Source organism: Salmo salar, chromosome 04, assembly GCF_965601325.2.
Source record: "Salmo salar chromosome 04, fSalSal1, whole genome shotgun sequence".
NCBI lineage: Eukaryota > Metazoa > Chordata > Actinopteri > Salmoniformes > Salmonidae > Salmo > Salmo salar.
The window spans coordinates 92626806-92654106 of record NC_138294.1 but is presented as its reverse complement, the minus strand read 5'-3'; the positions used below and the strand labels follow the sequence as shown (position 1 = coordinate 92654106).

Below are 27301 nucleotides of genomic sequence, written 5' to 3'. Positions count from 1 at the left end.
GACTAGTCTCTGAATGTCCTTGAGTGCCCCAGCCAGAGCCCGGACTTGAACCCGATCTGACATCTCTGGAGAGACCTGAAAATAGCTATGCAGCGACGCTCCCCATCCAACCTGACAGAGCTTGAGAGGATCCGCAGAGAAGAATGGGAGAAACTCCCCAAATATAGGTGTGCCAAGCTTGTAGCGTCATACCCAAGAAGACTGGAGGCTGTAATCACTGCCAAAGGTGCTTCAACAAAGTACTGAGTAAATGGTCTGAATACTTATGTAAATGTAATATTTCAGTTTTTTGTTTTTAATACATTTGCTAAAATATATAAAAATCTGTTTTTGTTTTGTCATTATGGGGTATTGTGATGTCATTGTGGGGTATTGTGATGTCATTATGGGGTACTGTGATGTCATTATGGGGTACTGTGATGTCATTATGGGGTATTATGGGGTATTGTGATGTCATTATGGGGTATTGTGTGTAGATTGATGATGGAAAACAACTACTTAATGCATTTTAGAATAAGGCTGTAACGTAACAAAATGTGTGTTAAAAGTGAAGGTTTGCATCGTGCCATCAACTCAGCTAAATTCCACCTTTCCGAATAGTCATTTCTTAAGATATTTACAAGTGAGCATCTTTGTCCGTGACGTGACCTCTCAACTCTTCCTGTGGACCCTCCCACTGATGCATTAACCCTAGGATAGGGGGCGCCACAGCGCATTTTGGAAAAAATTAGTGCCCATTTTCAAACGGCCTACTAATCAGACTCAGAAGCTAGGATATGCATATAATTTAATACCTGTGGATAGAAAACACCCTAAAGTTTCTAAAACTGTTTGAATGGTGTCTGTGAGTATAACAGAACTCATATGGCAGTCAAAACCCCGAGACCGATTGAAACAGGAAGTGGAATTCTGAATTGTGGACTCAACTTCACGTCGTTGCCTATTATTCACACCGTGAACTATGGCTATTTGAGCACTTCCTATTGCTTCCACAAGATGTCGCCAGTCTTTACAAAGTGTTTTGAGCCTTCTACTGTCGAAACTCAGTCAATGAGACGCGTTGGAAATTGGTCACAGGGGGAGGGCCATCACCATTATGACGCCGGCGGCCCTGTCTACCCCCACCTTTGGAAACGTTTTGAAACACATTGAAATCGTCCCCCTCGAATCTTATTGGCTCTCTTGTTGAAACAGGCCCTGAAAATTGTATGTTATACAACGTTTGACATGTTTGAACGAACCTAAATGGGAAAAAATAGCTTTTTCCCGACACGGCTGTCCCGCGGCCGGCAGAGCTTTTGGATACTGCTTTGAGACGCGCTAACAACAGCATGCTAATGGAACATAAAGGATGGACTTTTTCGACCGAAAATACATCTGTTGTGGTCCTGGGATTCCTGGAAGTGCTTTCTGATGAAGACAACTAAAGGTAAGGGATTATTGACAATATTATACAACATTAGATGTGATCTGCGATTGTTCCAAGATGGCGCCGAGCTGTATTTACTAGGTCATTTTCTGAGTATCGCATCCCCTTTTATCGCTAAGTGTGATTACCCAGTAAAGTTATTTTTAAATCTGGTATGACAGGTGCTTTCAAGAGATATTCATCTATAAATCTTAGAATGACAATATTACATTTTAAACATGTTTTCGAATAGTAATTCAGTAAAATGTAGCACTGTTTCATCGGATGCTTTTGACGGGAAAATAGTTAGTCAATGTCAGACGCCGATGTAAAATGCTGTTTTCATATATAAATATGAACTTTATTGAACAAAAGAATGCATGCATTGTGTAACATGATGTCCTAGGTGTGTCATCTGATGAAGTTTGTCAAAGGTTAGTGCTGCATTTAGCTGTTTTTTGGTTATTTGTGATGCAAGTGGTTGGTCGGAAAAATGGCTACGTTGCTGCTTTTTACGATGGACTCCTCTAACATAATCTAATGATTTGCTTTTCCTGTAAAACCTTTTTGAAATCGGACGACGTGGGTCGATTCAGGAGAGGTGTATCTATAAAACGAAAAAAAAAATGGCGATATGATTTTTCGCTGGATTTTGATCCCGCTAACGGGATGAGACGCTGAAGAGGTTTTAATCAATTCCCCAGTCTTCCCGTGGACCCTCCCACTGATGCATTAATCAATTCCCCAGTCTTCCCGTGGGCCTGATGCATTAATCAATTCCCCAGTCTATCCCGTGGGCCTGATGCATTAATCAATTCCCCAGTCTTCCCGTGGGCCTGATGCATTAATCAATTCCCCAGTCTTCCCGTGGGCCTGATGCATGAATCACACCATCCTCCCAACTGTAAAAGGTTTTTATTTCTTATAGCTATGATCATAATTGACTCTCTTCACAATCCTTCATTCACAAGTTATTAAAAACTTTTATGGGAACAGGATCTAGGTGATGAGTTGACTGACGACACATGAAGATATTCTGTAACCTTGTCCCCTCCTCTTCTATTTGCTCCAAACATGGTTTGATCCAATGCAAAATCCTAAACATGGTTTGATCCAATGCAAAATCCTAAACATGGTTTGATCCAATGCAAAATCCTAAACATGTTTGATCCAATGCAAAATCCTAAACATGGTTTGATCCAATGCAAAATCCTAAACCGCTCTCACTGGACTAAACTCAGGATCTCTCTAATAATCTATCCTGATGTCCATCCTGTATTGTGACAGGTGCTCCAAGCTCCTGCTTCATTAATCAATTATGTTTTGGTTCTGCTCTTCTCTACATAACTATTGGTCTGCCATCTGTAATACCATATCTAATGTATTCATTTTACCACCTCAGGCACAACTAGCCTCCTCTGAGAAGTTTGCACAAACAACATCTAAGTTCAGACATTTAAAAACATTTTTATTCCTCGCTCATTCTCAACCACCGTCTCTCTCTCTCTCTCTCTCTCTCTCTCTCTCTCTCCTCTCTCTCTCTCTCTCTCTCTCTCTCTCTCTCTCTCTCTCTCTCTCTCTCTCTCTCTCTCTCTCTCTCTCTCTCTCGCTCTCTCTCTCTCTCTCTCTCTCTCTCTCTCTCTCTCTCTCTCTCTCTCTCTCTCTCACACACACACACACACACACACACACACACACACACACACACACAACACACACACACACACACACACACACACACAACTTTCTCCCACTCCCACATCCTTAGCCCCCTCACACACACTGTCACTATTCAGCTCTGAGCTTACCATCCAGGGTGATTAGAAATAGCATTAACGAGATGGCTCTCTTTAACGAGGTGTCCCTAACAAAGTGGTAGTGGAATATACTGAACTGGCACTATACCCACTAGTGCAACAGCTAATTCAGAACTGACATTAGCCAGCTCAAATGAACATCGTTAAGAGCTGAATCCATCCTCTCTCTCTCTCTTCCATCTCCTCTCTCTCTCTCTTCCATCTCCTCTCTCTCTCTCTTCCATCTCCTCTCTCTCTCACTTCCATCTCCTCTCTCTCAACAATCTACTCTCTTCCATCTCCTCTCTCTCTCTCTCTCTCCATCTCCTCTCTCCTTTCCCCACTCCACTCTCTCTCCCATCTCCTCTCTTCCACATCCTCTCTCTCTCTCTTCCACATCCTCTCTCTCTCTCTTTTCCATCTCCTCTCTCTCTCTTTCCATCTCCTCTCTCTCTCTTCAATCTCCTCTCTCTCTCTTCAATCTCCTCTCTCTCTCTCCATCTCCTCTCTCTCTCTCTCTCTCCATCTCCTCTCTCTCTCTCTTTCCATCTCCTCTCTCTCTCTCTTTCCATCTCCTCGCTCTCTCTCTTCCATCTCCCTCTCTCTCTCTATCTTTCCATCTCCTCTCTCTCGCTCTTTTCCATCTCCTCTCTCTCTCGCTCTTTCCATCTCCTCTCTCTCTCTCTTTTTCCATCTTCTCTCTCTCTCTCTCTCTCTCTCTCTCTTCCATCTCCTCTCTCTTTACCCACTGCTGTCTCTCTTATCTCCTCTCTCTTTCCCCACTCCACTCTCTCTCTCCCATCTCCTCTCTCTTTCCCCACTCCACTCTCTCTCTCCCATCTCCTCTCTCTTTCCCCACTCCACTCTCTCTCTCCCATCTCTATCTCTCTCCCATCTCTCTCTCTCTCCCATCTCCTCTCTCTTTCCCCACTCCACTCCACTCTCTCTCTCCCATCTCCTCTCTCTCTTCCCCACTCCACTCTCTCTCTCCCATCTCTATCTCTCTCCCATCTCTCTCTCTCTCCCATCTCTCTCTCTCCCATCTCCTCTGTCTCTTCTCCACTCCACTCTCTCTCTCCCATCTCCTCTCTCTCTTCCCCTCACTCTCTCTTCCATCTCCTCTCTCTTTACCCACTGCTCTCTCTCTTTCCCCTCTCTCGCTCCCTCCCCCCAATGCTTCTCTCTTTTCAGCTGTTCTCTCCTTCTATATTTTCGCTCACTTTCTTCTCTTCTTCTACCATTCTAATTATATACACTTTTTTAAATTCCTTTATTGACTCTCTCACAAAAAATGTTCCTTCCAGTTGCTGTGGGGAATCAGCTACCTCTGGAGCAAGATTATAGGATCTGGACAGAACAATACGGGCCAGGCTGCGCTGGGCTCATATTGGTGGAGGTGTGTGTATCCAGACGGTACAGTTGATCAGGAGACACAGACACACACAGACACTCTCTCTCTCTCAGTCCCTACCTTGGCGGGTGTGTGTATCCAGATGGCAGCGTTGAAGAGGACGTGGTCACACAGCTGTTTGAGGAGCGGCGCTCCGTGGGTCAACCCATCCAGGTACTTAGCAAAGGACAGGAACTGTTCCAGCACCGCTCTGGTGACGTGGACCCTGGACGACTGTTGGGGGGGGGGAAGAGAGAGAGAGAGAGAGAGAGAGAGAGAGAGAGAGAGAGAGAGAGAGAGAGAGAGAGAGAGAGAGAGAGAGAGAGAGAGAGAGAGAGAGAGAGAGAGAGAGAGAGAGAGAGAGAGAGAGAGAGAGAGAGAGAGAGAGAGAGAGAGAGAGAGAGAGAATGAAGAATCAATCAGTAACTCAATCAGTCAATCAATCAATAGTATTGTGAGCGAATATTTACCTTCTCCAGCAGGTACCCGATCACCAGGAATCCTTTCCCCCCCAGCATCTGTTCCTGCATAGCCACGGAGCTCTTCAACAGCTCAACAAGGAAAGCCAGCAGGGTGGCACTACAACACAACACAGAAACACACAATTTAACATAGAGAACACACACACACACACATGCACGCACAATCACATCTGTAAATACATACAGTATGTTATGTAGATGATAGCAAATATTTATTAATTGAATCTGAAGAACCAGTCATGAAGCACCAGTCATAAAACACCAAACATGAAGCACCAATATGTAGGTGGCAGACAGCCTAGAGGTTAAGAGTGTTGAGCCACTAACAGAAAGGTTGCTGGTTTGAATCCCTGAGCCAACGAGGTAAAAAATCTGTCTATGTGCCCTTGTTCAACACACTTAACCTTAATTTCTCCTGTAAATCGCTCTGGATAAGAGTGTCTGCGATCAATCCCTGATAAACTGTAGGCTGAGAATGGAGTCATATTAACTAACTCCTCTCTGGTAGTAGAATGGAGTCATATTAACTACCTCCTCTCTGGTAGTAGAATGGAGTCATATTAACTCCTCTCTGGTAGTAGAATGGAGTCATATTCACTAACTCCTCTCTGGTAGTAGAATGGAGTCATATTAACTAACTCCTCTCTGGTAGTAGAATGGAGTCATATTAACTAACTCCTCTCTGGTAGTAGAATGGAGTCATATTAACTAACTCCTCTCTGGTAGTAGAATGGAGTCATATTAACTAACTCCTCTCTGGTAGTAGAATGGAGTCATATTAACTAACTCCTCTCTGAGAGTAGAATGGAGTCATATTAACTAACTCCTCTCTGGTAGTAGAATGGAGTCATATTAACTAACTCCTCTCTGGAAGTAGAATGGAGTCATATTAACTAACTCCTCTCTGGTAGTAGAATGGAGTCATATTAACTAACTCCTCTCTGGTAGTAGAATGGAGTCATATTAACTAACTCCTCTCTGAGAGTAGAATGGAGTCATATTAACTAACTCCTCTCTGGTAGTAGAATGGAGTCATATTAACTCCCCTCTGGTAGTAGAATGGAGTCATATTAACTAACTCCTCTCTGGTAGTAGAATGGAGTCATATTAACTAACTCCTCTCTGGTAGTAGAATGGAGTCATATTAACTAACTCCTCTCTGGAAGTAGAATGGAGTCATATTAACTAACTCCTCTCTGGTAGTAGAATGGAGTCATATTAACTAACTCCTCTCTGGTAGTAGAATGGAGTCATATTAACTCCTCTCTGGTAGTAGAATGGAGTCATATTAACTCCTCTCTGGTAGTAGAATGGAGTCATATTAACTAACTCCTCTCTGATAGTAGAATGGAGTCATATTAACTAACTCCTCTCTGGTAGTAGAATGGAGTCATATTAACTAACTCCTCTCTGGTAGTAGAATGGAGTCATATTAACTAACTCCTCTCTGGTAGTAGAATGGAGTCATATTAACTACCTCCTCTCAGTAGTAGAATGGAGTCATATTAACTCTCTCTGGTAGTAGAATGGAGTCATATTAACTACCTCTCTGGTAGTAGAATGGAGTCATATTAACTAACTCCTCTCTGGTAGTAGAATGGAGTCATATTAACTCAACTCCTCTGGTAGTAGAATGGAGTCATATTAACTAACTCCTCTCTGGTAGTAGAATGGAGTCATATTAACTAACTCCTCTCTGGTAGTAGAATGGAGTCATATTAACTAACTCCTCTCTGGTAGTAGAATGGAGTCATATTAACTAACTCCTCTCTGGTAGTAGAATGGAGTCATATTAACTAACTCCTCTCTGGTAGTAGAATGGAGTCATATTAACTACCTCCTCTCTGGTAGTAGAATGGAGTCATATTAACTACCTCCTCTCTGGTAGTAGAATGGAGTCATATTAACTAACCTCCTCTCTGGTAGTAGAATGGAGTCATATTAACTAACTCCTCTCTGGTAGTAGAATGGAGACATATTAACTAACTCCTCTCTGATAGTAGAATGGAGTCATATTAACTAACTCCTCTCTGATAGTAGAATGGAGTCATATTAACTAACTCCTCTCTGGTAGTAGAATGGAGACATATAACTAACTCCTCTCTGGTAGTAGAATGGAGTCATATTAACTAACTCCTCTCTGGTAGTAGAATGGAGTCATATTAACTAACTCCTCTCTGATAGTAGAATGGAGTCATATTAACTAACTCCTCTCTGGTAGTAGAATGGAGTCATATTAACTAACTCCTCTCTGGTAGTAGAATGGAGTCATATTAACTCCTCTCTGGTAGTAGAATGGAGTCATATTAACTCCTCTCTGGTAGTAGAATGGAGTCATATTAACTAACTCCTCTCTGGTAGTAGAATGGAGTCATATTAACTCCTCTCTGGTAGTAGAATGGAGTCATATTAACTAACTCCTCTCTGGTAGTAGAATGGAGTCATATTAACTAACTCCTCTCTGATAGTAGAATGGAGTCATATTAACTAACTCCTCTCTGGTAGTAGAATGGAGTCATATTAACTAACTCCTCTCTGGTAGTAGAATGGAGTCATATTAACTAACTCCTCTCTGGTAGTAGAATGGAGTCATATTAACTAACTCCTCTCTGGTAGTAGAATGGAGTCATATTAACTACCTCCTCTCTGGTAGTAGAATGGAGTCATATTAACTAACTCCTCTCTGGTAGTAGAATGGAGTCATATTAACTAACTCCTCTCTGGTAGTAGAATGGAGTCATATTAACTAACTCCTCTCTGGTAGTAGAATGGAGTCATATTAACTAACTCCTCTCTGGTAGTAGAATGGAGTCATATTAACTAACTCCTCTCTGGTAGTAGAATGGAGTCATATTAACTCCTCTCTGGTAGTAGAATGGAGTCATATTAACTAACTCCTCTCTGGTAGTAGAATGGAGTCATATTAACTAACTCCTCTCTGATAGTAGAATGGAGTCATATTAACTAACTCCTCTCTGGTAGTAGAATGGAGTCATATTAACTAACTCCTCTCTGGTAGTAGAATGGAGTCATATTAACTAACTCCTCTCTGGTAGTAGAATGGAGTCATATTAACTAACTCCTCTCTGGAAGTAGAATGGAGTCATATTAACTAACTCCTCTCTGGTAGTAGAATGGAGTCATATAACTAACTCCTCTCTGGTAGTAGAATGGAGTCATATTAACTCCTCTCTGGTAGTAGAATGGAGTCATATTAACTAACTCCTCTCTGGAAGTAGAATGGAGTCATATTAACTAACTCCTCTCTGGTAGTAGAATGGAGTCATATTAACTAACTCCTCTCTGGTAGTAGAATGGAGTCATATTAACTCCTCTCTGGTAGTAGAATGGAGTCATATTAACTAACTCCTCTCTGGTAGTAGAATGGAGTCATATTAACTAACTGCTCTCTGATAGTAGAATGGAGTCATATTAACTAACTCCTCTCTGGTAGTAGAATGGAGTCATATTAACTAACTCCTCTCTGAGTAGAATGAGTCATATTCAACTCCTCTCTGAGTAGAATGGAGTCATATTAACTAACTCCTCTCTGGTAGTAGAATGGAGTCATATTAACTAACTCTCTTCTGGTAGTAGAATGGAGTCATATTAACTCCTCTCTGGTAGTAGAATGGAGTCATATTAACTAACTCCTCTCTGATAGTAGAATGGAGTCATATTAACTAACTCCTCTCTGGTAGTAGAATGGAGTCATATTAACTAACTCCTCTCTGGTAGTAGAATGGAGTCATATTAACTAACTCCTCTCTGGTAGTAGAATGGAGTCATATTAACTAACTCCTCTCTGGTAGTAGAATGGAGTCATATTAACTAACTCCTCTCTGGTAGTAGAATGGAGTCATATTAACTAACTCCTCTCTGGTAGTAGAATGGAGTCATATTAACTAACTCCTCTCTGGTAGTAGAATGGAGTCATATTAACTAACTCCTCTCTGGTAGTAGAATGGAGTCATATTAACTAACTCCTCTCTGGTAGTAGAATGGAGTCATATTAACTAACTCCTCTCTGGTAGTAGAATGGAGTCATATTAACTAACTCCTCTCTGGTAGTAGAATGGAGTCATATTAACTAACTCCTCTCTGATAGTAGAATGGAGTCATATTAACTAACTCCTCTCTGGTAGTAGAATGGAGTCATATTAACTAACTCCTCTCTGGTAGTAGAATGGAGTCATATTAACTAACTCCTCTCTGGTAGTAGAATGGAGTCATATTAACTACCTCCTCTCTGGTAGTAGAATGGAGTCATATTAACTAACTCCTCTCTGGTAGTAGAATGGAGTCATATTAACTAACTCCTCTCTGGTAGTAGAATGGAGTCATATTAACTAACTCCTCTCTGGTAGTAGAATGGAGTCATATTAACTACCTCCTCTCTGGTAGTAGAATGGAGTCATATTAACTACCTCCTCTCTGGTAGTAGAATGGAGTCATATTAACTAACTCCTCTCTGGTAGTAGAATGGAGTCATATTAACTAACTCCTCTCTGGTAGTAGAATGGAGTCATATTAACTAACTCCTCTCTGGTAGTAGAATGGAGTCATATTAACTAACTCCTCTCTGGTAGTAGAATGGAGTCATATTAACTAACTCCTCTCTGGTAGTAGAATGGAGTCATATTAACTAACTCCTCTCTGGTAGTAGAATGGAGTCATATTAACTAACTCCTCTCTGGTAGTAGAATGGAGTCATATTAACTAACTCCTCTCTGGTAGTAGAATGGAGACATATTAACTAACTCCTCTCTGATAGTAGAATGGAGTCATATTAACTAACTCCTCTCTGATAGTAGAATGGAGTCATATTAACTAACTCCTCTCTGGTAGTAGAATGGAGTCATATTAACTAACTCCTCTCTGGTAGTAGAATGGAGTCATATTAACTAACTCCTCTCTGGTAGTAGAATGGAGTCATATTAACTAACTCCTCTCTGGAAGTAGAATGGAGTCATATTAACTAACTCCTCTCTGGAAGTAGAATGGAGTCATATTAACTAACTCCTCTCTGGTAGTAGAATGGAGTCATATTAACTCCTCTCTGGTAGTAGAATGGAGTCATATTAACTAACTCCTCTCTGGAAGTAGAATGGAGTCATATTAACTAACTCCTCTCTGGTAGTAGAATGGAGTCATATTAACTAACTCCTCTCTGGTAGTAGAATGGAGTCATATTAACTCCTCTCTGGTAGTAGAATGGAGTCATATTAACTAACTCCTCTCTGGTAGTAGAATGGAGTCATATTAACTAACTCCTCTCTGATAGTAGAATGGAGTCATATTAACTAACTCCTCTCTGGTAGTAGAATGGAGTCATATTAACTAACTCCTCTCTGGTAGTAGAATGGAGTCATATTAACTCCTCTCTGGTAGTAGAATGGAGTCATATTAACTAACTCCTCTCTGGAAGTAGAATGGAGTCATATTAACTAACTCCTCTCTGGTAGTAGAATGGAGTCATATTAACTCCTCTCTGGTAGTAGAATGGAGTCATATTAACTCCTCTCTGGTAGTAGAATGGAGTCATATTAACTAACTCCTCTCTGGAAGTAGAATGGAGTCATATTAACTAACTCCTCTCTGGTAGTAGAATGGAGTCATATTAACTAACTCCTCTCTGGTAGTAGAATGGAGTCATATTAACTCCTCTCTGGTAGTAGAATGGAGTCATATTAACTAACTCCTCTCTGGTAGTAGAATGGAGTCATATTAACTAACTCCTCTCTGATAGTAGAATGGAGTCATATTAACTAACTCCTCTCTGGTAGTAGAATGGAGTCATATTAACTAACTCCTCTCTGGTAGTAGAATGGAGTCATATTAACTAACTCCTCTCTGGTAGTAGAATGGAGTCATATTAACTCCTCTCTGGTAGTAGAATGGAGTCATATTAACTCTTCTCTGGTAGTAGAATGGAGTCATATTAACTAACTCCTCTCTGATAGTAGAATGGAGTCATATTAACTAACTCCTCTCTGGTAGTAGAATGGAGTCATTTAACTAACTCCTCTCTGGTAGTAGAATGGAGTCATATTAACTAACTCCTCTCTGGTAGTAGAATGGAGTCATATTAACTAACTCCTCTCTGGTAGTAGAATGGTAGTAGAGTGTATAGTAACACAGTATATATATAGTTATATATATAGTTATATTATATATATATATATATATATATATATATATATATATATATTAGAACTAACAGTATATAGTTAGTAGTACTGTAACATACAGTATATAGTTATAGTAGTACTGTAACAGTATATAGTTAGTAGTACTGTAACAGTATAGAGTTATAGTAGTACTGTAACAGTATATAGTTAGTAGTACTGTAACAGTATATAGTTAGTAGTACTGTAACATACAGTATATAGTTATAGTAGTACTGTAACAGTATATAGTTATAGTAGAACTAACAGTATAGAGTTATAGTAGTACTGTAACAGTATAGAGTTATAGTAGAACTAACAGTATATCATTATAGTAGTACTGTAACAGTATAGAGTTATAGTAGTACTGTAACAGTATATAGTTAGTAGTACTGTAACAGTATAGAGTTATAGTAGTACTGTAACAGTATATCGTTATAGTAGCACTAACAGTATATCGTTATAGTAGTACTGTAACAGTATAGAGTTATAGTAGTACTGTAACATTATATAGTTATAGTAGTACTGTAACAGTATATAGTTATAGTAGTACTGTAACAGTATATAGTTATAGTAGTACTGTAACAGTATATAGTTATAGTAGAACTAACAGTATAGAGTTATAGTAGTACTGTAACAGTATATAGTTATAGTAGAACTAACAGTATAGAGTTATAGTAGTACTGTAACAGTATATAGTTATATTAGAACTAACAGTACATCGTTATAGTAGTACTGTAACAGTATATAGTTATAGTAGAACTAACAGTATAGAGTTATAGTAGTACTGTAACAGTATAGAGTTATAGTAGAACTAACAGTATATCATTATAGTAGTACTGTAACAGTATATCATTATAGTAGTACTGTAACAGTATATAGTTATAGTAGTACTGTAACAGTATATCGTTATAGTAGTACTGTAACAGTATATAGTTATAGTAGTACTATATATATAGTAGTACAGTATATAGTTATAGTAGAACTAACAGTATATCATTATAGTAGTACTGTAACAGTATATAGTTAGTAGTACTGTAACAGTATATAGTTATAGTAGTACTGTAACAGTATATAGTTATAGTAGAACTAGCAGTATAGAGTTATAGTAGTACTGTAACAGTATATAGTTATATTAGAACTAACAGTACATCGTTATAGTAGTACTGTAACAGTATATCGTTATAGTAGTTGTCATGACTGGCCTGTTCGGGTCAGGTTACCGTGGACCACACTCCTTCAAGAGACATCTCTCACACCCACCAGAGGAGGAGAGACAGAGATATATGGAAGTGGGGGGATTTACGACAACTCACGCCCATTGCAAATCTTAAGGCAGCAGACAAAATCCTTTTGTCTTCTCACTATGGAGGAATGGAATGTAATGATGGGCCTATGGAGAACCTACCTCAGAACAGCAACATGCAATAAATGGACTTTGGGACGATATGTTTCGTCAGTCAAAATGGTAGTAACGACGATAGATGGAATATGAAAAGGAACGTTTTTTTTGTTTGTTTGTTATGTTATTAAAAGTTAAATGACGACATTATAAGGAAAACATTGTAACTTGAAGAGTTTTCACACTATGTACTTGATGTTTGCATACTGTACGTTGTGTGGAAAATATCCAGATCAAAGAGAATGTTCTCTCTCTGTCTCTTTTGAAATCCCTATTTCGTGTAACACGTGGACATATTGTGTTGGTCCGCTAGGGACCTGTTTTATCGTACTAAGTTCTAATCAATAGCCCAGACTGTGTGTTTGTGTATCTTATATTATCATTTTAGCTTGTTAGTAAATAAACAATCAACTCAATTGGTGTGGTACGGAATGATTTAGTGAGACTCGGGTTTGTGCAGATTTCCAGATTATGAGATGTTCAGAATTAGACTGTAGAGGAAATTAATTAATTACCTGATTAATTTAAATCACATTTACATTTTTAGTCATTTAGCAGACGCTCTTATCCAGAGCGACTTACAGTAGTGAATGCATACATTTCTTTTTTTTTTTTTTTTCCCCGTACTGGTCCCCTGTGGGAATCGAACCCACAACCCTGGTGTTGCAAACCACCATGCTCTACCAACTGAGCCACACGGGACCACATAATTATAAACAGTTAATCATTCGATGAACAGCAGTCGTCACATGAATCAATCCAACGTTACGACATAGTACTGTAACAGTATATAGTAGCGCAGCTCCAGATAGGGTAGTGCATTGCTGAGACATGTAGAGGATTCAGCCCCTCATCTTTATACAGACTTACTAACGGCACATTGGGGGGGCTCGGACTATGGGACACGCAGAGAGAGAGAGACACACATACATGGATAGATAGAGAGAGAGAGAGAGAGAGAGACACACATACATGGATAGATAGAGAGAGAGAGAGAGAGAGAGAGAGAGAGAGAGAGAGAGAGAGAGAGACACACATACATGGATAAAGAGAGAGAAGGATCTTTCTCTCTTTGTTCCTCATCCCTCCCTCTCTCCCTCCCTCCCTCCCACCTACTCACCACACGGTGGTGTCCACAGACCTCTCTCTGTCTCCCTCCCTCCCTCCCTCCTACTCACCACACGGTGGTGTCCACAGACCTCTCTCTCTCTCTCTCCCTCCCTCCCTCCCTCCCACCTACTCACCACACGGTGGTGTCCACAGACCTCTCTCTCTCTCCCTCCCTCCCTCCCTCCCTCCTACTCACCAGACGGTGGTGTCCACAGACCTTTCTCTCCCTCTCCCTCCCTCCCTCCCTCCCTCCCTCCCTCCCTCCTACTCACCACACGGTGGTGTCCACAGACCTCTCTCTGTCTCCCTCCCTCCCTCCCTCCTACTCACCAGACGGTGGTATCCACAGACAAGCTCTCTGTCTTGTCTCCCTCCCTCCCTCCCTCCTACTCACCAGACGGTGGTATCCACAGAGCTGTCGTTGAGTTGTGTGTAGTCCAGTTGTGAGAAGAGAGGGAAGAGGACCTGAATCCCTCCTATAGAGTGGATGGCACTGTGGATGGAGTGGGTCACTACGGCCTTCACATCCTACAGGAGAGAACACACTGTTAGGACACATACACACACACACACACACACACACACACACACACACACACACACACACACACACACACACACACACGCACACGCACACGCACACGCACACGCACACGCACACGCACACACACGCACACTCACACACAAAAACAGGTTTGTATGCAACACACACACACACCCCCTGTAAAATGGGTCGATATGACCTTCATAGCCTACAGGAGAGAAAACATACCATCAACACACAGATTAAAGTCAGGGACACACACACTCCACCCTTCCTCAACCCCCCTCCCTCCCTCCCTCAACCCCCCTCCCCCCCCCCAACCCCCCCTTCCCTCCCTCCCCCCCCCCCACCCCCCCCCCCACTGACCTGCAGCATGAGTGCGTGTGGTGAGTGAACGAAGTTGGATGCGTTCTCTCTGGGTGATGACTCCAGGCAGAGCTGGGCGTCGGTGGCCTTGGCGTTGTAGGTGAAAGAGATGGAGTTGGCTAGCTTCCCATCGTACAGGACCTGCAGTTCATAACATTACATTACATCACATTACATTACATTACATTACATCACATTACATCACATTACAGGACATTACATTACATCACATTACATTACATCACATTACATCACATTACATTACATTACATCACATTACATTACACATTTCAGTCATTTAGCAAACTCTCTTATCCAGAATGACTTACAGTCAGTGCATTCATCTTAAAGGGATACAGCAAGATTATGGCAATTAAGACATTTTTATACTTACCCAGAGTCAGATACCATTTCTATGCTAGCATACCCATAGACTTCAAGTCATTGAGCTAAGGATAGTTAGCATCGGTTCATGAAACTACCTCTAACTTCCTTCATAATGCATGCAAAACCCCCCAAAATGATATCAACGAGTTCATCTGACTCTGGGGAAGTAGAAAATATCAGTTTCCCTTCAAGGTAGCTAGGTAACAAAACCACATAGTTTTCCTCAATAACCTGCCTACCTGCTTATGGTGCTCCGCCAGGTGGATATCACTCTCCGACTTAAACTTAAAGGTGCTCTACAGGGGGAGATACAAGAGGGGCAGATCGAGGGGGGAGATAGAGGAGGGGAGATAGAGGAGGAGGAGGGAGAAAATGGGAGATAGAGGAGGAGAGATAGGGGGATAGAGGAAGAGGGGGGAGATAGAGGAAGAGGGGGGAATGGGGGAGATAGAGGAAGAGGGGGGAGATGGGGAGATAGAGGAAGAGGGGGAGAGATAAAGGGAGATAGAGAAGGAGGGGGGAGATAAAGGGAGATAGAGAAGGAGGGGGGATAGAGGAGGAGGGGGAGATAGAGGGGGGAGATAGGGGGAGATAGAGGGGGAGATGGGGGAGATAGAAGAGGAGGGGGAGATAGAGGGGGGCAATAGGGGGAGAGAGGAGGTAGAGGGGGAAAGGTTGGGAAAACAAAATATTAATTAATGAAAGAAAAGGAAGAAGGCATGACAGAGAGGAATGACAGAGAGGAATGACATAGAACGGAGAGCGTGTGTGTTACTCAAATGAACACAGCGTTCATCTCTCCCCCCAGTTACCTACTAAGGTTAACCTAGTTACCTACTAAGAGTTTCCTAAAGGCTGGAGCGTTGGAGTGAGTTTCCTAAAGGCCGGAGCGTCGGAGAGAGTTTCCTAAAAGCTGGAGTGTAGGAGAGAGTTTCCCAGTGGCTGGAGCGCCGGAGAGAGTTTCCTAAAGGCTGGAGCGTCAGAGGGAGTTTCCCAGTGGCCGGAGCGTCGGAGAGAGTTTCCTGAAGGCCGGAGCGTCGGAGAGAGTTTCCTGAAGGCCGGAGCGTCGGAGAGAGTTTCCTGAAGGCCGGAGCGTCGGAGAGAGTTTCCTAAAAGCTGGAGTGTAGGAGAGAGTTTCCCAGTGGCTGGAGCGCCGGAGAGAGTTTCCTAAAGGCTGGAGCGTCAGAGAGAGTTTCCTGAAGGCCGGAGCGTCGGAGAGAGTTTCCTGAAGGCTGGAGCGTCAGAGGGAGTTTCCTGAAGGCTGGAGCGTCAGAGGGAGTTTCCCAGTGGCCGGAGCGTCGGAGAGAGTTTCCTGAAGGCCGGAGCGTCGGAGAGAGTTTCCTGAAGGCCGGAGCGTCGGAGAGAGTTTCCTGAAGGCCGGAGCGTCGGAGAGAGTTTCCTGAAGGCCGGAGCGTCGGAGAGAGTTTCCTAAAAGCTGGAGTGTAGGAGAGAGTTTCCCAGTGGCTGGAGCGCCGGAGAGAGTTTCCTAAAGGCTGGAGCGTCAGAGAGAGTTTCCTGAAGGCCGGAGCGTCGGAGAGAGTTTCCTGAAGGCCGGAGCGTCGGAGAGAGTTTCCTGAAGGCCGGAGCGTCGGAGAGAGTTTCCTGAAGGCCGGAGCGTCGGAGAGAGTTTCCTGAAGGCCGGAGCGTCGGAGAGAGTTTCCTGAAGGCCGGAGCGTCGGAGAGAGTTTCCTGAAGGCTAGGGAGAGTAATGCTCAGTGAGCTGTTCTCTCTCTTAGATGTCTGGAAGTAGCTGGCAAGTTAGTACAGAACGCACGGATCAAGCCTTAAAGAGATTGGTGGGGCTAAGGCTTAAGAGGGTGTGAACAATGCTGAATGGGTGTAGACAAAGCAGGGCTCTCCAGTAGTAGTATCAAGACATTCAAGAACGGTTTTCTCAAAAGTGAGTTTACAAGTTCATCAACTTACAAATCAGAATTACTTTCCCCATTGTTTCCTCAAATGCAGTGTATGAAATACCATTTTGTACCTCTGAGTCTCTACTTTTATCCAATGTAAAAAAAGAGAAATTAAAATGTTGCTACATAAGACCGAATCCAGGTTGTGAGTCACAAATGTGCTCTCTCGTCAGTGTACGAGGAGCTAGCCAACAGCGGAGAGGAGCTGTTCAGAGGAGCGAGCCAACAACACAGCTAACATGACAACTTCAAACTGAAACTGGAAAGACTTGAAACTAGCTGCACTTCGTTTCGTTTTACCTTTTTTCAACTGACATTTCTTTTTATATATATATATATATATATCCATAAAAATAATGCCAGCTGATTCATGATTTCAATTGGCTGAGAAACGCTGCCTGCCTCTCTCTCTCTCTCTCTCTCTCTCTCTCTCGTCCCCATTACCATGGGACAGTTGGAGATAGAATTTGAATATTGAAACAATGTTGTAAATGTCAGAGAGACAGACAGCAAGGTTTATACAAATCTCCCCTGTTGAAAACTAAAATGTTAGTCTACATAAAATGTGAGATAATGTCTAGATGCTTTTTAATAGTGGAAATCAAGTTTATAAATTGCCTGGCTGGGCTGATGAGGAAGTGGATTGAGTAGTCAGGTGGAACAGAGTTAAACAGGCATTTTAACGTCAGATAGATTTAGCCGGTGGTAACTTCTGGAATAGACTCCGGCTGGAACGCGGTTTTACCCAATCAGCATTCAGTTTCAGACCCGTTTGTATAATAGATTCAACAAGTTCATGTTGTTAATTAAAATAAAAAACCTTTTCATTCAAATCAATACTTCAAAACCGAACCGTAGGTCCTGGTAGTCCCAAAAAAATGGGTGCTTGGTAAATTGTGATTTTAATGAATGGAGGGAATTTGGAGCAGCAGTTTTTAGAGGAGCAGGACCAATGAGAAACATTTCCAACTACTCAACTCTGCCCACATACTCTAGTGTGTACGTGTGTGTGTGTGTGTGTACGTGTGTGTGTGTGTGTGTGTGTGTGTGTGTGTGTGTGTGTGTGTAGAATGGTTTAGCCCTATACCTTGTAGCCGGGACCCAGTTGATGTATGGCGAAGATCTGAGCGGGGTTGAGAGCTTCACTGAACACGTAGACGGCCCCCAGCTGACCACAGAACACCCTGTTAGCATCCGCCGTCTCCGACGAACCCAGAAAACACTTATCATAACTCTGTAGAGGAGAGGAGGGAGGGAGGGAGATAGATGAGGGGGGAGGGAGGGAGATGAGGGGAGAGGGAGGGAGGGAGATGATGGGGAGAGGGAGGGAGATGAGGGGGAGAGGGAGGGAGATGAGGGGGGAGGGAGGGAGATGAGGGGGAGGGAGATGATGGGGAGGGAGGGAGATGATGGGGGGGACGGAGATGATGGGGGGGACGGAGATGATGGGGGAGGGAGGGAGATGATGGGGGAGGGAGGGAGATGATGGGGGAGGGAGGGAGATGATGGGGAGGGAGGGAGATGATGGGGGGACGGAGATGATGGGGGAGGGAGGGAGATGATGGGGGAGGGAGGGAGATGATGGGGGAGGGAGGGAGATGAGGGGGGAGGGAGGGAGATGGGGGGGAGGGAGGGAGGGAGATGATGGGGGAGGGAGGGAGATGAGGGGGGAGGGAGATGAGGGGGGAGGGAGGGAGATGATGGGGGAGGGAGGGAGATGAGGGGGAGGGAGGGAGATGGGGGAGGGAGGGAGATGAGGGGAGAGGGAGGGAGGGAGATGATGGGGAGGGAGGGAGATGAGGGGAGAGGGAGGGAGATGAGGGGGAGGGAGATGAGGGGGGAGGGAGGGAGGGAGATGATGGGGGGGAGGGAGATGAGGGGGGAGGGAGGGAGATGAGGGGGGGACGATGATGGGGAGGGAGGGAGATGAGGGGGAGGGAGGGAGATGAGGGGGGAGGGAGGGAGATGGGGGGAGGGAGGGAGATGAGGGGAGAGGGAGGGAGATGAGGGGGAGGGAGATGAGGGGGGAGGGAGGGAGGGAGATGATGGGGGGGAGGGAGATGAGGGGGGAGGGAGGGAGATGAGGGGGGGGACGATGATGGGGAGGGAGGGAGATGAGGGGGGAGGGAGGGAGATGGGGGGGAGGGAGGGAGATGATGGGGGAGGGAGGGAGATGAGGGGGAGGGAGGGAGATGAGGGGGGAGGGAGGGAGGAGGGGGAGGGAGGGAGATGATGGGGGAGGGAGGGAGATGAGGGGGAGGGAGATGAGGGGGAGGGAGGGAGATGATGAGGGAGGAGATGAGGGGGAGGGAGGGAGATGAGGGGGGGGGCGATGAGGGGGAGGGAGGGAGATGATGGGGGAGGGAGGGAGATGAGGGGGGAGGGAGGGAGATGAGGGGGGAGGGAGATGAGGGGGGAGGGAGGGAGATGGGGGGAGGGAGGGAGATGATGGGGGAGGGAGGGAGATGAGGGGGAGGGAGGGAGATGAGGGGGAGGGAGGGAGATGAGGGGAGGAGGGAGGGAGGGAGATGATGGGAGGGAGGGAGATGAGGGGGGAGGGAGGGAGATGAGGGGGGAGGGAGGGAGATGAGGGGGGAGGGAGGGAGATGAGGGGAGAGGGAGGGAGATGAGGGGAGAGGGAGGGAGATGATGGGGGAGGGAGGGAGATGAGGGGGAGGGAGATGAGGGGGGAGGGAGGGAGATGATGAGGGAGGGAGATGAGGGTGGAGGGAGGGAGATGAGGGGGGGGGGCGATGATGGGGGAGGGAGGGAGATGAGGGGGGAGGGAGGGAGATGAGGGGGAGGGAGGGAGATGGGGGGAGGGAGGGAGATGATGGGGGAGGGAGGGAGATGGGGGGAGGGAGGGAGATGATGGGGGAGGGAGGGAGATGAGGGGGGAGGGAGATAGATGAGGGGGGAGGGAGGGAAATGAGGGGGGAGGGAGGGAGATGAGGGGGAAGGGAGGGTGATGAGGGGGGAGGGAGGGAGATGAGGGGGGGGAGGGAGATGGGGGAGGGAGGGAGATGAGGGGAGAGGGAGGGAGGGAGATGATGGGAGGGAGGAGATGAGGGGGGAGGGAGGGAGATGAGGGGGGAGGGAGGGAGATGAGGGGGGAGGGAGGGAGATGAGGGGGAGGGAGGGAGATGATGGGGGAGGGAGGGAGATGAGGGGGAGGGAGATGAGGGGGGAGGGAGGGAGATGATGAGGGAGGGAGATGAGGGTGGAGGGAGGGAGATGAGGGGGGGGCGATGATGGGGGAGGGAGGGAGATGAGGGGGGAGGGAGGGAGATGAGGGGGAGGGAGGGAGATGGGGGGAGGGAGGGAGATGATGGGGGAGGGAGGGAGATGGGGGGAGGAGGGAGATGATGGGGGAGGGAGGGAGATGAGGGGGGAGGGAGATAGATGAGGGGGGAGGGAGGGAAATGAGGGGGGAGGGAGGGAGATGAGGGGGAGGGAGGGTGATGAGGGGGGAGGGAGGGAGATGAGGGGGGAGGGAGGGAGATGAGGGGGGAGGGAGGGAGATGAGGGGGGAGGGAGGGAGATGAGGGGGGAGGGAGGGAGGGAGATGAGGGGGAGGGAGGGAGATGAGGGGGGGAGGGAGATGAGGGGGGAGGGAGGGAGATGATGGGGGAGGGAGGGAGATGAGGGGGGAGGGAGGGAGATGAGGGGGGAGGGAGGGACATAAGGGGGGAGGGAGGGAGATAAGGGGGGAGGGAGGGAGATGAGGGGGGAGGGAGGGAGATGAGGGGGGAGGGAGGGAGATGAGGGGGGAGGGAGGGAGGGAGATGAGACAGGTGGCAGAGGAGGAGAGAGGGAGCTATAGGTCATTCAGTAATTCATTATAACAGTCTTGGTCATGTCATTACAGTAATTCATTATAACAGTCTTGGTCATTCAACAGTAATTCATTATAACAGTCTTGGTCATTCAACAGTAATTCATTATAACAGTCTTGGTCATTCAGTAATTCATTATAACAGTCTTGGTCATTCAACAGTAATTCATTATAACAGTCTTGGTCATTCAACAGTAATTCATTATAACAGTCTTGGTCATTCAACAGTAATTCATTATAACAGTCTTGGTCTTCAGTAATTCATTATAACAGTCTTGGTCATTCAACATCAGTAATTCATTATAACAGTCTTGGTCATTCAACAGTAATTCATTATAACAGTCTTGGTCATTCAACAGTAATTCATTATAACAGTCTTCGTCTCACAGCCTGAGGGAGAAGTCAGCTCCAGATATGATCAAAACCTCATGTTGCTTTCTGTGGTCAGTCCTGACACACACACACACACACACACACACACACACACACACACACACACACACACACACACACACACACACACACACACACACACACACACACACACACACACACACACACACACACACACACACACTGTATGACGCTTCTTCCAGGCATCACTAATCGACTCGCTAAGGAAGACCAAACGATCATTGATCACACTATTCATGCACAGAGACACAATAGACTAAATCCCTGAGACACCTGGTAACCTGAAGTTGACTGTACACGTCCACAGGACGTAAAGACATACAACAACATTCTGTTAATGTCCTGTCATAAATCCCCAGATGCTACGTCACAGCCACAATAATTCATTTCATGTTAGTAGACTGTCTTACCCAGAGTGCCTTGCAGGAGCAATTAGGCTTGCGGCTCGCTCAAAGGGCACATCGATAAATTCTTCACGTAGTCGGCTCTGGGATTCAAACCAGCAACCGTTTCTTGATCACTAGCCCAGCGCTCTTACCACTAGGCTACCTGCTGCCCCATATTCCCCTTTCTCCTGAAGTAAACACTGCTAAACACCACTCTAAAAGCATTGGATTGGAGGAGGCACGGGTTAAAAGGGAGTTTGATTGGGACACGTGATTCGTGTTAAAAGCTGTTGAGGATTTAACAGATACCTCCAAAGCCTCAATTCCCCACACAGGAACAGGGACACGGTTGTTTTACCGGTAACGGGGAGGGGGGGGGGCGATTTCTTACGTCGTTGGTGTTGACGTGCCAGGCCATGTCGCCGTAGGAGACCAGCTGACCGTTGACATAGCAACGGATCTCACTGTTCCTCCAGCGGTTGTAGATGTGGACGATGCTGATCATGTACCACTGAAACGGAGAGAGAGAGGGGGGTTAGAGAGGGTTAGTGAGGGATGAGGGGTTTAGAGAGGGTGAGAGAGAGGGTTAGAGAGGGTTAGAGAGGGATGAGGGGTTTAGAGAGGGTGAGAGAGAGGGTTAGAGAGGGTTAGAGAGGGATGAGGGGTTAGAGAGGGTTAGAGAGGGAGGGGGGTTAGAGAGAGGGTTAGAGAGAGGGTTAGAGAGGGAGGAGGGGTTAGAGAGGGTTAGAGAGGGTTAGAGGGGGTTAGAGAGGGTTAGAGAGAGGGTTAGAGAGGGAGGAGGGGTTAGAGAGAGGGTTAGAGAGGGAGGAGGGGTTAGAGAGGGTTAGAGGGGGTTAGAGAGAGGGTTAGAGAGAGGGTTAGAGAGAGGGTTAGAGAGGGAGGAGGGGTTAGAGAGGGTTAGAGAGGGTTAGAGGGGGTTAGAGAGGGTTAGAGAGAGGGTTAGAGAGGGAGGAGGGGTTAGAGAGGGTTAGAGGGGGTTAGAGAGGGTTAGAGAGAGGGTTAGAGAAAGGGTTAGAGAGGGAGGGGTTATAGAGGGTTAGAGGGGGTTAGAGAGGGTTAGAGAGAGGGTTAGAGAGAGGGTTAGAGAGGGAGGAGGGGTTAGAGAGGGTTAGAGGGGGTTAGAGAGGGTTAGAGGGGGTTAGAGAGGATTAGAGAGAGGGTTAGAGGGGGTTAGAGAGGGTTAGAGAGAGGGTTAGAGAGGGATGAGGGGTTAGAGAGGGGGTAGGTGTGATAAACCTGTGTAAAGTGTAAATACAGAACGTCTTCATATACACCTCCAAACTGTCATTACGACAAGAGCTGGTTACAGGGCTGAGGATACAGGTTACAGGGCTGAGGATAAAGGTTACAGGGCTGAGGACACAGGTTACAGGGCTGACGATACAGGTTACAGGGCTGAGGATACAGGATACATGGCTGAGGATACAGGATACAGGCTGAGGATACAGGATACAGGGCTGAGGATACAGGTTACAGGGCTGAGGATACAGGTTACAGGGCTGAGGATACAGGTTACAGGGCTGAGGATACAGGTTACAGGGCTGATGATACAGGTTACAGGGCTGAGGATACAGGTTACAGGGCTGAGGATACAGGTTACAGGGCTGAGGATACAGGATACAGGGCTGAGGATACAGGTTACAGGGCTGAGGATACAGGTTACAGGGCTGAGGATACAGGTTACAGGGCTGATGATACAGGTTACAGGGCTGATGATACAGGTTACAGGGCTGAGGATACAGGTTACAGGGCTGAGGATACAGGATACATGGCTGAGGATACAGGTTACAGGGCTGAGGATACAGGTTACAGGGCTGAGGATACAGGTTACAGGGCTGAGGATACAGGTTACAGGGCTGAGGATACAGGTTACAGGGCTGAGGATACAGGTTACAGGGCTGAGGATACAGGATACAGGGCTGAGGATACAGGTTACAGGGCTGAGGATACAGGTTACAGGGCTGATGATACAGGTTACAGGGCTGAGGATAAAGGTTACAGGGCTGAGGATACAGGTTACAGAGCTCAGGATACAGGTTACAGAGCCGAGGATACAGGATACATGGCTGAGGATACAGGTTACAGGGCTGAGGATACAGGATACAGAGCTGAGGACACAGGTTACAGGCCTGAGGATACAGGTTACAGGGCTGAGGATACAGGAATGAGGATACAGGTTATAGGGATGAGGATACAGGTTACAGGGCTGAGGATACAGGATACAGAGCTGAGGATACAGGATACAGGGAGAGGATAGAGGTTACAGGTTACAGGGCTGAGGATACAGGTTACAGGGATGAGGATACAGGTTACAGGGCTGAGGATAAAGGTTACAGGGCTGAGGATACAGGTTACAGAGCTCAGGATACAGGTTACAGAGCCGAGGATACAGGATACATGGCTGAGGATACAGGATACATGGCTGAGGATAAAGGTTACAGGGCTGAGGATACAGGTTACAGAGCTGAGGATACAGGGCATAGAGCTGAGGATACAGGATACAGAGCTGAGGACACAGGTTACAGGGCTGAGGATACAGGTTACAGGGCTGAGGATACAGGTTACAGGGCTGAGGATACAGGATAAAGGGCTGAGGATACAGGTTATAGGGATGAGGATACAGGTTACAGGTTACAGGGCTGAGGATACAGGATACAGAGCTGAGGATACAGGATATAGGGATGAGGATAGAGGTTACAGGTTGCAGGGCTGAGGATACAGGGCTGAGGATACAGGTTACAGGGCTGAGGATACAGGTTACAGGGCTGAGGATACAGGTTACAGGGCTGAGGATAGAGGTTACAGGGCTGAGGATACAGGATACAGGGCTGAGGATACAGGATACAGGGCTGAGGATACAGGATACAGGGCTGAGGATACAGGTTACAGAGCTGAGGATACAGGTTACAGGGATGAGGATACAGGATACAGGGATGAGGAAATATGGCTGAGGATACAGGTTACAGGGCTGAGGATACAGGATACAGGGCTGAGGATACAGGTCTGAGGATACAGGATACAGGGCTGAGGATAGAGGTCTGAGGATACAGGTTACAGGGCTGAGGATACAGGGCTGAGGATACAGGATACAGGGATGAGGATACAGGTTACAGGGCTGAGGTTACAGGTTAAAGGGCTGAGGTTACAGGGCTGAGGTTACAGGTTACAGGGCTGAGGATACAGGTTACAGGGCTGAGGATACAGGATATAGGGATGAGGATAGAGGTTACAGGTTGCAGGGCTGAGGATACAGGGCTGAGGATACAGGTTACAGGGCTGAGGATACAGGTTACAGGGCTGAGGATACAGGTTACAGGGCTGAGGATAAAGGTTACAGGGCTGAGGATACAGGTTACAGAGCTGAGGATACAGGTTACAGGGCTGATGATACAGGTTACAGGCGTGAGGATACAGGTTACAGGGCTGAGGATAAAGGTTACAGGGCTGAGGATACAGGTTATAGAGCTCAGCATACAGGTTACAGAGCCGAGGATACAGGATACATGGCTGAGGATACAGGTTACAGGGCTGAGGATAAAGGTTACAGGGCTGAGGATACAGGTTACAGGGCTGAGGATACAGGTTACAGGGCTGAGGATATAGGTTACAGGGCTGAGGATACAGGTCTGAGGATACAGGTTACAGGGCTGAGGATACAGGTTACAGGGCTGAGGATACAGGTTACAGGGCTGAGGATACAGGTTACAGGGCTGAGGATAAAGGTTACAGGGCTGAGGATACAGGTTACAGAGCTCAGGATACAGGTTACAGAGCCAAGGATACAGGATACATGGCTGAGAATACAGGTTACAGGGCTGAGGATAAAGGTTACAGAGCTGAGGATACAGGTTATATGGCTGAGGATAGAGGTTACAGAGCTGAGGATACAGGATACAGGGCTGAGGTTACAGGTTACAGGGCTGAGGTTGCAGGGCTGAGGATACAGGATACAGGGCTGAGGATACAGGTTACAGGGCTGAGGATACAGGTTACAGGGCTGAGGATACAGGTTACAGGGCTGAGGATACAGGTTACAGGGCTGAGGATACAGGTTACAGGGCTGAGGATAAAGGTTACAGGGCTGAGGATACAGGTTACAGGGCTGAGGATACAGGTTACAGGGCTGAGGATACAGGGATGAGGATACACGTTACAGGGCTGAGGATACAGGTTACAGGGCTGACGATACAGGTTCCAGGGCTGAGGATACACGTTACAGGGCTGATATGTGGGCCTACAGCAGCTTATCATGTTCCTTCATAAGAAGGTTAAATAATGGAGGGAATTTCTCTCTCTTCTTTTCTCGGGTTCCTTTCCTAAATTTGCCCTCTTCCGGTGTGTGTGAGATAATCCAACCTTGTTGGCTAGGCTGCTTGTGGGAGAGGGGAGGGAGGAGAGGGGAGGGAGGAGAGGGAGGAGGGAGAGGGGGAAAGAGGAGAGGGAGGAGGGAGAGGGGGAAGAGGAGAGGGAGGAGAGAGGAGGGAGAAGCATAAGGAGAAGAGGAGAGGGGAGAGGGAAGAGTAGAGGATTTTGGTGGTGTCTACAAAGCTGCTGCTACACACACACACACACACACACACACACACACACACACACACACACACACACACACACACACACACCAGGATGATGTCCTACAAAAAGGTAACTTTGGTCAAATGGCAGCATCACACACAGCATGCCAACTCAGCACCACTCATGAGGGAAGTCTGCCATCTGTGTGTGTGTGTGTGTGTGTGTGTGTGTGTGTGTGTGTGTGTGTGTGTGTGTGTGTGTGTGTGTGTGTGTGTGTGTGTGTGTGTGTGTAGCAGCAGGATAGTGCTGATGGTGTGACTGAGGATCAGTGTTCAGGTCTTATCTCCTCCCATCACTATTCAGGCAGCATCACAAATGGTACAACTTAACAGGGTGCCATAGGGCTCTGGTCTAAAGTAGTGCACTATATAGGGAATAGGGTGCCATAGGGCTCTGGTCTAAAGTAGTGCACTATATATAGGGAACAGGGTGCCATAGGGCTCTGGTCTAAAGTAGTGCACTATATAGGGAATGGGGTGCCATAGGGTTCTGGTCTAAAGTAGTGCACTATATAGGGAATAGGGCTTTGGTCTAAAGTAGTGCACTATATAGGGAATAGGGTTCCATAGGGCTCTGGTCTAAAGTAGTGCACTATATAGGGAATAGGGCTTTGGTCTAAAGTAGTGCACTATATAGGGAATAGGGTTCCATAGGGTTCTGGTCTAAAGTAGTGCACTATATATAGGGAATAGGGTGCCATAGGGCTCTGGTCTAAAGTAGTGCACTATATAGGGAATAGGGTGCCATAGTGCTCTGGTCTAAAGTAGTGCACTATATATAGGGAACAGGGTGCCATAGGGCTCTGGTCTAAAGTAGTGCACTATATAGGGAATGGGGTGCCATAGGGTTCTGGTCTAAAGTAGTGCACTATATAGGGAATAGGGCTTTGGTCTAAAGTAGTGCACTATATAGGGAATAGGGTTCCATAGGGCTCTGGTCTAAAGTAGTGCACTATATAGGGAATAGGGCTTTGGTCTAAAGTAGTGCACTATATAGGGAATAGGGTTCCATAGGGTTCTGGTCTAAAGTAGTGCACTATATAGGGAATAGGGCTTTGGTCTAAAGTAGTGCACTATATAGGGAATAGGGTTCCATAGGGCTC

The 27301-nt window shown here is 46.1% G+C and overlaps 1 protein-coding gene across 1 annotated transcript in view; it reads right to left on the bottom strand.

The window, feature by feature from the left end:
• LOC106574788 (neurobeachin) overlaps positions 1-27301 on the bottom strand; it is a 293517-nt gene that overhangs the window by 146372 nt on the left and 119844 nt on the right. Inside the window, 7 exon segments of the mRNA XM_082974820.1 lie at positions 4676-4828; positions 5065-5173; positions 14150-14283; positions 14666-14806; positions 15292-15348; positions 18056-18202; positions 21995-22114. Of these exon segments, the coding sequence (XP_082830946.1) occupies positions 4676-4828; positions 5065-5173; positions 14150-14283; positions 14666-14806; positions 15292-15348; positions 18056-18202; positions 21995-22114 (861 nt within the window).